Raw genomic sequence first — 10,958 nt, forward strand, 5'->3', positions numbered from 1 at the left:
TGCCGATTCAGAACATCTGAAATGTACTTCTTTTTCAGGAAACATGGTTTCCCCATAATGTGGTTGATGGAGCTCACACCTGCATCTCCTCCATTTCTGCTCTCACCCCACCTCCCACCTAACTGCACATCCAAATGCACTGCTCCACCCTTCTCCCACCCCCTTCCTAAACTTGTCTCCCCATCTAAGCCATCTCCATGAGGGGTACTTCAGAGGGTTACTTCATTGCCATTCCTTCCCCTGACCTGTCCACTTACAAGTCCTATCTTCCATCCAATCTCCCCACCCTTGATCTACAGCCTGCCCTAATTCTTCTACTAGCTCTGCCATTACATTTTTGTGTGTGCATAACCATGTACAGCCTGTTCCATCAAGCACAATGCCTGCTTATCTGCACCTATTTGTCCTCAGTTCCCCTGAAAATATTATTCTGCATTCGCACATTGTGCTACTTTTTGTTCCCTGATACCACTTCTCTCACCGTGTAGCATCACCCCTTTAGTCATTTAATCTCCTGCCTTCTACTCTGTCATGATTTCAGATCTCCAGTAACAGCTGTCTTTTGCTTTTGACCTATTATTCCTTGTGTGCTTATGTGAAACAGTGAGGCAGGTATTCTAGTTCCTCAACATAGATGCATCAGACACAACATAAAAGTACATGCATCATTGGCACAAATGAGGTCACCATTTGTACTTTACCTGTATTTTGTAAGCAGGTCAACATCTCTCCATATCAAATTCAACCAAAGCTTTTTTTAAATACTTTAAAACCATTAACTAGAAAAATGGAAATAGACCCCTACATGAGGGACCACTGCTTTCCTTTCCAGTTATACACCACATTTTAGTAATTAACTCCAATCAGACAAGAAACATCTAATTTTGTTCCACTTAGAGACCTGCAGGGTAGAGAATTGGGGTAAGCTTGGTGAGATTTATAATTATTTATATATATTTATAATTGCCAGCTAAATAACTTGGAGGCACACAAATTGCAGTTTATCTGATTTAACTAATCAAAAATGCACATGTTAATATGCTTGATGTGGAATGATAATGTTTCCATGGTTTAATTGATGACATATCTATCTTACAATGGAATTGTAGTTTTGTGTGCTGTTGCAAGTGCCTTTACTGGGCAGAGAAATTATTGTACATCGGTCTTTGTATTTGATGTAGGATAAAGCAAGTCATTCAGTTGCATGGGAGACTTCAAAGGCACCTTAAAAACATTATGCCTTTCTACAGGTCATAGAGTTTTACAGCAGAGAAATGATATCTTTGGCCCACCGCATCCATGCCGACCATTTTGCCCATCTACACTAATCGCATTTTCTGCATTAGGTCCGAATCCTTATGTACCTTGTGTATCTAAATGTCTCTTAAACATAGTGATTGTATCTGACACCACTACCTCCACTGGCAGTGAGTTCCAGATACCAATCACTCATGGACAGGGTGTTCTATCTTAGTGGTGTAGTAAAGCATGATGGTAAGGTGGGGAAGTTATCTGTTTGAAATTGTGTGCTACTTTGTGTTGTGTGTTTAAGTTTGTATGTAGGCCTAAATTTTGATTTTTTTTTAACCAGGCTGGAAATCTGCAAACTCATTTACGACGACATTCTGGTGAAAAGCCATACATTTGTGAAATCTGTGGTAAAAGGTGATATTAACAATCTATTTTTGAAATGGACTGTTGTTAATTATTTATTGCAGTGTGAACTGCTTATAGCAGACTTAATCCAAAAGTGCAGTTTTGATGGCTTGTAGGTGCTACAGAATGTACCAGATTTGTTACTACTTCCTGGGCAAGCTGATACAAAAGGAAGAAATGGGGGGGGGGGGGGGGGGGGGGGGGGGGGGGGGGGGAACTGAAGGTGCGTCAGAGGTTAAGAGGGTATAGAGAGGCAGGTTGGGTTGATGATGGTTGAGATCCAAGAAGTCCTTAGTTTGGTCGAGTCAGGGGTACATGTATGGATATTTGCCAAAGCTTAACATTCAACAGCGACGTGCTTTATTTGGTGTGTGTAGGATTCCAATATTTTGAAAGATCATCATCACAATATAAAAAGCAAATGTGTGGCAAGGAATGAATAGCTAGAACATTTTTACTTTGAAGAATGGGATTTTAAAATATTGTGCTGCATTTCTGTACTACAGGTAGAAGTAAGATAACCATTCAAAGGAAGTAAGATAATCATTCACAGTTATGGTTCACAGGTTGGTAGTGTTAGATATTTGCAAGATATCAGGTGTTGGACATTTACATAAAATCTTTCGGAAGGAAATGAAGCTCTTGCATAAGAGAGCGTGAAACATTGAAAGCTGAACTGCAATTTTTAAATAAGCAGAATTACGCTTCATCTTTAAAGTCTTGTCCTTTCACAGATTTGCTGCCTCAGGTGATGTACAACGCCACATTGTTATTCACACAGGCCAGAAGCCTCACTTATGTGACATTTGTGGTCGAGGTTGGTGTTTGAAATATTTTGTTTGTCTTGATTTGTAAATTAAGACCTTGTATGGAAGGCAGAGGCTGGTTAAGAAGGGAAAACTATGTTTTTAGCAATATTGCCTTCTGAATGCAGTAAAGTTAAGGCATGGCTAGAAGTCGGGGATAGTGCAAGATTAATTTCTTAATTCTAATGTAGTTCACTTTTCATTACTATACCTGTGTAACATGTTTAATGTTCCAAAAAAAAGGAAAGCAAGCCTTTTGGTGAGGATTCTTAATTCATTTATTTCTGGTATCTTACATACTGTATCTTTTTCTTCCCCTGTTTCAGGTGAAAAATGTAGGTAGAACAACAGTGTGACAATGCACAATTAAAGCATGCTGCTGTGTGACCGTTTCTAATATCATTGCCTTTTCCACTTTATTTCCAATTTATGTCACTGGAAAGCAGACTGGGGTTCTGTTAATTCACCTGATCCTGCATCCTTTAAATCTATTTTTTTGAATAAATACTTAGGTTGGGTTGTAATTTCAGCCACAGAAACAAGGGGCTTCAATTGCCATTTCAGTCCAATAAATTACACATTGTGTTTGGAAATCTGGTTGTTTTAATCAGACACATGAATTTTGTAAGTTTTTGTGTTGCTTTTTCTCTACTCCTGTTTTCTTAAGCCTCCACATAGAACCATACAGCACAAAACAGGCCCTTTGGCCCACCATGTTGTGCCGTCCATCAGACCACCCTCACACTACCTAACCCCTTCCTCCCGCATATCCCCCCATCCCACACTCCTCCATATGCCTATCCAACAAGCTCTTGAACCTGTTCAATGTATCTGCCTCCACCACCACCCCAGGCAGTGCATTCCATGCACCAACCACTCTCTGGGTGAAAAACCTCCCCCTGACATCTCCCCTGAACCTCCCTCCCATAACCTTAAAGCCATGACCTCTCGTCTTGAGCATTGGTGCCCTGGGAAGGAGACGCTGACTGTCTACTCTATCTATTCCTCTCAATATTTTATATACCTCTATCATGTCTCCTCTCATCCTCCTCCTTTCCAGTGAATAAAGCCCTAGCACCTTAAGCCTCTCCTCATATTCAATACTCTCCAATCCAGGCAGCATCCTGGTAAATCTCCTCTGCACCCTCTCCAATGCCTCCACATCCTTCCTATAATGAGGCGACCAGAACTGAACACAGTACTCTTAAGTGTGGCCTAACTACAGTTTTGTAAAGCTGCATCATCACCTCGCGGCTCTTAAACTCAAGCCCGCGACTTATGAAAGCCAACATCCCATTGGCCTTCTTAACTGCTCTTTCCACCTGTGAGGCAACTTTCAATGAACTGTGAATATGAACCCCCAGATCCCTCTGCTCCTCCACACTGCCAAGTACCTTGCCATTCACCCAGTACTCTGCCCTGGAGTTTGTCTTCCAAAGTGTACCACCTCACACTTCTCCGGATTGAACTCCATCTGCCACTTGTCAGCCCAGCTCTGCATCCTATCAATATCCCTCTGTAAGCTCTGACAGCCCTCCACACTATCCACAACACCGCCTATCTTAGTGTCGTCTGCAAACTTACTAACCCAGCCCTCCACCCCCTCATCTAAGTCATCTATAAATATCACAAAAAGTAGAGGTCCTAGAACCGATCCCTGCGGGACACCACTAGTCACTGCCTTCCAATCCGAGGGCACTCCTTCCACCACAACCCTCTGCTTTCTACATGCAAGCCAATTCCTAATCCACACAGCCAAGCTTCCTTGGATCCCTTGGCCTCTGACCTTCTGAAGAAGCCTACCATGAGGAACCTTATCAAATGCCTTACTAAAATCCATGTAAACCACATCCACCGCACTACCCTCATCAATCTTCCTGGTCACCTCCTCAAAGAACCCTATCAGGCTTGTGAGGCAAGATCTTCCCTTCACAAAGCCATGCTGGCTGTCCCTAATCAGTCCATGATTCTCAAGGTGTTCATAAATCCAATCCCTTAGAATCCTTTCTAACAGCTCACCCACCACAGACGTGAGACTCACCGGTCTATAATTCCCTGGCCTATCCCTATTACCTTTTTTGAACAAGGGGACAACATTCGCAACCCTCCAATCCTCCGGCACCACCCCCGTAGACAACGAGGACTCAAAGATCCTTACCAGCGGTTCAGCAATCTCCTCCCTAGCCTCTCGAAGCAGCCTGGGGAAAATCCCGTCAGGCCCCGGAGATTTATCTGTCTTAATATTATTTAACAACTTCAACACATCCTCTCTCTTGATATCAACAACCTCGAGAACATTACCCCTACCAGCACTCCCTTCCGCATCATCAAGACCCCTCTCCCTGGTGAATACCGAAGAGAAGTACTCATTGAGAACTTCTCCCACTTCCGCCGCCTCCAGGCAAATTCTCCCACCTTTGTCCTTAATCGGACCTACCTTCACCCTAGCCATCCTCCTACCCTTCACGTACTTGAAAAAGGCCTTGGGATTTTCCTTAACCCTACTAGCCAAAGCCTTTTCATGTCCCCTTCTAGCTCTCCTCAGCCCTTTCTAAAGTTCCTTCCTTGCTACCCTATATTCCTCACGGGCCCTGTCTGAATCTTGCTGCTTATACCTCACGTATGCTACCTTCTTCTCCCTAACAAGTCGTTCCACCTCTCTCGTCACCCACGGTTCCTTCACCCTGCCATTCCTTCTCTGCCTCACCTGGACATATTTATCCCTAACATCCTGCATAAGATCCCTGAACATCGACCACATCTCCATGGTACATTTTCCTTCAAAAAGGACATCCCAATTTACACTCCCAAGTTCTCTCCTTATAGCCTCGTAGTTAACCCTTCCCCAATTGAAAAACCTCTTGTCCTCTCTGCACCTGTCCCTGTCCATGACAATTTTAAAGGTTATGGAGCAATGGTCACTGTCCGCCAAATGCTCACCCACCAATAGATCCTTCACCTGTCCCGGTTCATTTCCTAAAACTAGATCTAACATGGCATTCCCTCTAGTCGGCCTGTCAACATACTGCGTCAGGAATCCCTCCTGGACACACTTAACAAATTCCGTCCCATCTAAACCTTTGGCACTAAACAGGTTCCAGTCTATATTTGGGAAGTTGAAGTCTCCCATTATAACAACCCTGTTATTTCTGCTTCTCTCCAAACACTGCCTGCCAATCTGCTCCTCTATATCTCTACTGCTACCGGGGGGCATATAGCATATATACTCTTAGTAGAGTAACTGCTCCTTTCTTGTTCCTTAATTCCACCCATACTGACTCTAGAGATGATCCTTCTACAACATCCATCTTTTCCACAGCCGTAACAGTGTCCCTGACCAGTATCGCCACCCCTCCACCTCTTCTCCCCCCTTCCCTATCCCTCTTAAAACACCGAAAACCAGGAATATTCAATATCCACTCCTCTCCTGACATGCAGCAATAGATCATTGTACAGCTTGTCAGTATAAGCTGACAGTATGAGCTTCAGCCAGCATCCAAGTGTAATTGACTTTCTTGATGATTTTTTTCCTCTTCTACTGAACACAAGTTTACTCACCACCATCATACTACAGCTGTTGTATTTGGTGAGCTTCTGACCGTGTATCTGTGCCATCACTAAGATTCACCTTAATAGCATCACCCAACTCCTCCACCATCTCAGCCCAGCTGCTGCTGAACTTCTCATCCATCACTTTATTGGTTACAGCCTTGGCTATTCGAACATCTTGTGGCCAGCCTCCCTTGTTCCACCTTTCATAAACTGGTGGTCATCCAATGCTTCTCCAGCTATGTTCCAGTTCCCAGGAAGATCACCAATTGACCCTGTGCTCACTGCTTAACTCAGAGCTCTTGTAAGTCAAACACCTGGATTTAAAAATTCTAAAGTGTTGTTTTCAAATCCTTCCAGGGCCTTGCCCCTCCCTACCTCTGCAATCTCCTTCAGCCTTTCATCCCTCCAAGATTACTGTATACCTTCTTTGGCACATTGCTCGTCCTGATTTTAATCACTCTACCAAAGTCAGCCAGTCTTCAGTTGTTTGCTCTTGAGCTCCGGAATTCCCTCCCTCAACTAATCCACTCCTTTATATGGCTCTCATCTTTTAAGATGCTCTTTGAAATATGTGATGGCTACTCAATAACTTGTTACGCCCCTTTATCCTCTGAAGTGCCTTAGAACATCTTGATATTTGTTAGGCACTATATAAGTATAATCTTCCCTGAAGAACATTAAAACTGCCTTGAAATGCTAGTAGCAGCACTGCATTTTACTATCAAATTAGGGAATATGTGCTATTTGTGTTGCATTACATTGCAATATCATTATTTTTAACTTGCTAATTTTTTTTAAGGTTTCAGTAACTTCAGTAACTTAAAGGAACACAAGAAGACACACAGTGCTGATAAATTGTTCACATTGCGATCAGTGTGGGAAATCATTTAATATGCAGCGGAAACTTGTCAAGCACAGAATCCGCCATACAGGAGGAGCGACCGTATAACTGCTTAACGTGCGGTGGTTTATTGATAAACTGGAGAAGCTGTAGCTGTTCTCTTCAGTAATAAAAGAATACCACAGAAGAGCATGACTGATTTAAAATTGGATAAATGGGGCAAAGTTGTTCTCATTAACTATTCAAGCTGTTCAAGAACCAGGAACAAAAATGTCAAATGATGTACAGAAAACTTTATCACTGGGGAAAGTGGTTAGGGTTCTGGAATTCACTGCCTAAAAGGCCAGTGGGAGCAGTGTCAGTCAGGGTTTTTAAAAAGGGAAATGGCATGCTCTTAAGGCAAAATAATTTCAGGGGAAGAGTGGGAGAATATGACTGATGGACTAAGAGCTAGCATGGACGATAGCTGAATAGCTGTAACAATTCTTTAAGATATGTAAGGACTCTTAATGTTTATTTTGCCTTAAATGTTTATTGGCTTACTGATTGCTCAAGCTTCTTTGGAGAGTGGGTGGATTATATAGGTCAGGTATGCTCTCTGTTGGTTCTGAATAGTGTGCTTGCTTGCACAGGAAGTGTCAGTACTAATTATGTGTCTGACTGTCACGAATGGATAGAGAAAGGGGTCCTTTATGTACTGTAACATGTTTTGAGCATCCTGAGAATGTGACAGGTACAATGTGAACAAAACTCTATTTATTTTTGTTCCTTTGTAGTGAGCTGATGCCACTTGTGGAAGGAGTTTTCTTTAACACTGAATAATACAAATAATGCACCCATGGTAAGCTCTTTTATTTTATCTTGCAGGGAAACGGTTTGCGGGATCTGGTGACTTGCGTCGCCATGTCCGAACACACACCGGTGAAAGGCCATATAACTGTGAGACATGCGGAAAATGCTTCACCCGTTCTGCTGTTCTGCACCGACACAAACGAATGCACTGCAGATACAATGGAGATCATGAAGTAAGAAATGAGGAAATTGACAGCCCTGAGGAAAATTATCAACAAGCTGCAGAGCAAAGATCTCCAAACTCTGAACCGCTCAGCCAAGTTATGCAAGTTGCCTTGTTGCCCGTATCTCCTTTAGATAAGCTTCGAGGTGACCCAGAACCGCCTTCTCTTGGAGTGCCTGAGCAGTCAGCACCCATGCATGAGAATTCTCATTCTGAATACAATTCTTTGGTGCAACAAGTAGATGACCATCCAAACAAGATGGTCTTAGGCTCTGCCAAAACCCACAAACCTCAAGCCCCCCACCAGCCCAATACAGACACTGTTGACAGCAGTCTAAGGCCTGAAGAGTCCTTATCTTCCCAAAACTCCTCGACTGTGCGATCATCAGTTACTAGCCTGGACATTCACATCAATGTGCCCTTTGGAAATCACACCCAGTGTTTCATATCGAGCTAATGAGGGACCTTTCCTCTCTAGCCTGACTCTGTGGGGTCTAGCTATGAAGACTTTACAAAATGATAATGATTTAGATCAATGACAGTCATTTACTAACTAACTATGCGGCAATTTAAAAGCACTTTGATTTTATTTTTGCTGTGATTGATGGCTCAAGGAGAAATGTATTTTTGTAAGTTTTAATAAATGTAATCTTAGATACTTAATGAAATCTGATTATGGGACCATATTGGTAATTGATAGTGTGTGTTATGTAAAGAAGGATAATTTTGTCCTAGAAGAAAAAGGTGTCCCAACATAGGCAGTAAGTTCATGAATGAAAGTGTATCGATACTTTGCAGCTAGAAATTCAGAGCAATTTATTAAAAATAATCATTGACTGGTCTTCCCTTCTAATTCAAAAACACTGGCTCTCTTTGAGCCCTTGACGCTTATCATTGGGTCTGAAATAAATTATGAACAAAAATACATGGTAGAGAAATGATTATACACTATTTATCTGTTATTGCCTAAACAAGCAGCTGATAGTATAAATTTTTTTAAATTTTATTTCTGTCATGGGATGTGAGATTGTTGGCTAGGTAAACATTCTTAATTATCCTCGAGATGGAGAAGGTGGTGATGAGCTATTTTATTGAATTATGCTTTGTGGTGAAGGTATGTCTACACTGCTATTGTGCAGAAAGTGAGAAAGAAACGGAGATATATTTCCTTGCCAGGATTTTATGTGACTTGCGGATGGATCTTGCAAATGGTGCTAATCCCATTCATCTTGCTGCACTTGTTCTTTAGGGTGGTAAAAGTGGTCATTTTTGGTTGGAACTGGTGAAAATGCCATTGCAAGTTGCAGCAATGCATTTGTTACTGTGATCACAGCAGCAATGGTGCATCATGGTGGCAAGAGTGAATGTACACTCTAAAACATATAGTGATTGTCGTTTGCTTTGTCTTGGATAGTCTTGAGTGTTGTTAGAGTTGCACTCATCCAGACAAGTAGATTATATTCTAAGACACAAATAAAAACAGAAAATGCTGGAAACATTCAGCAGTTCAGGCCCGTCTGTGGAAAGAGAAGCAGTGTTTTTCAGTTTGAAGACCCTTTTGCTGAGTGCTTCCTGCATTTTCTGTTTTTATTTCAAATTTCCAACATATGCATTTTTTTGGTTTTCATTCCAGTACAATCCTAACTTTGACGAGTTAGATGATGCACTGGCCATTGGGAAGTAATTATGGGGGCTTGTCCATGCCATTGAAATCAAGGCTATTACAAGTGCTTGCATTTTATGATAATGCAATTCTTAGTTGCTTTACTTGAATTCCACTCTTATGTATATTTTGGAGGTGCAGGTCTGCCCCATAATCACCACCCGCAATCAATCCTCTCCTGATGTTGTCGTCCACATCTTGATCAGATCAGTCCTCTGGCTTAAAGGGTCTCAGTGTCTTATTAGATCTGACTTCAGGCCCTAAGCCCAAAACTCTCCTGACAGCCTTTTGATGTTTTAAAATGTTGCCTTGTTGGTTCAGAGACAGTTTAATGTCTATGATTATCCAAATGAGATTGATTAGTAACTTGAACCATAAAATCAATTCAAAAACTAGCAGCATTTGAGTGCTGATTGCCAATTGGGCACAAAACGGAAACATTGGCCCTGATGTTTTAAGACGACCTTCTTGTTAAACACCCCGTGATTCTTCCTCTGATTGTCTGTCTTGGCCCATAGTTTTGCTGAAAAGAAATTCTGATACTCTAGTAATTAGCTATCAACAATGACTGCACCAATCAATACTTCATTGGCTGTAAAGTACTTAAGTGTAGCTGGGTCACAAACACTCGACTTATGGAGTTCTTATAATACTATTAAATGCAAAAGTTTAACGTACGTACATTCATTCGTACAAACAATAGAACTAATTTCCTCTACGTCTCTGTCGCTGTCTCACTCTGTCGCTGTCTCTCTGTCTGTCTCTGTCTCTCTGTGCTTTTGATGCCATTCATTACAATACTGTGGAGGTATGGTTACTGTATTGAGTGATTTTTTTTGTGTATTTTTCAACTTATAACAAAATTGACTTACTGACATCTTTAAAAACGGATCCTGTGCATTACCTGGGGGTGGCCTGGATTATCATCTTTGAAGGGAATAAACATGCTCTTTGACAACACAATTTAAATAAATTCTGTCCATGCCGTTGTGTTGTCTTTGTTAGAAGTAAATGCAAAATGTAAACATACTGATAGACTAGCTTCAGTTTTGTAAACTTACTTTGCCATCAGACCTAATATTTTCTCTTGATTTGTTTGAGCATTTTATTAATCAGCAAATAATTAAAGCAAGGTATTATCAGCATGAACAGAGACTGTTCTTATCTTCAGATGCTGGACTAGAAATTCCTTTACACAATTCTTGGAAAATACGGTGTATATTATTGAAATCATGTTAATGCAGAATGAGGCAATTTTGTGCACATTTCTGGGTGTCTTAGCACTTATTATATCTTCATCTTGTATTTCTCAGTGAGATTTTCATGTTTCCTTGCACTATTTTATTGGTGTAGTACTCCCACTAATGAATTCGGTGGCTCTAAAGACATTATTGGTGAACTGATCAACCGTGCTGGTCTGAAAAA

At 41.4% G+C, this 10,958-nt stretch overlaps 1 protein-coding gene across 1 annotated transcript in view; it reads left to right on the forward strand.

Annotated features, from left to right (window-relative positions):
* The window catches only part of zbtb49 (zinc finger and BTB domain containing 49), a 29,435-nt gene extending 18,855 nt beyond the window's left edge, over positions 1-10,580 (forward strand). The window contains 6 exon segments of the mRNA XM_052010301.1: positions 1,592-1,665; positions 2,391-2,473; positions 6,814-6,878; positions 6,880-6,948; positions 6,950-6,977; positions 7,723-10,580. Of these exon segments, the coding sequence (XP_051866261.1) occupies positions 1,592-1,665; positions 2,391-2,473; positions 6,814-6,878; positions 6,880-6,948; positions 6,950-6,977; positions 7,723-8,327 (924 nt within the window). The 3' untranslated portion in view covers positions 8,328-10,580.
* Positions 10,581-10,958: the final 378 nt, after the last annotated feature.

The sequence above is a fragment of the Pristis pectinata genome, chromosome 2, assembly GCF_009764475.1.
Source record: "Pristis pectinata isolate sPriPec2 chromosome 2, sPriPec2.1.pri, whole genome shotgun sequence".
NCBI lineage: Eukaryota > Metazoa > Chordata > Chondrichthyes > Rhinopristiformes > Pristidae > Pristis > Pristis pectinata.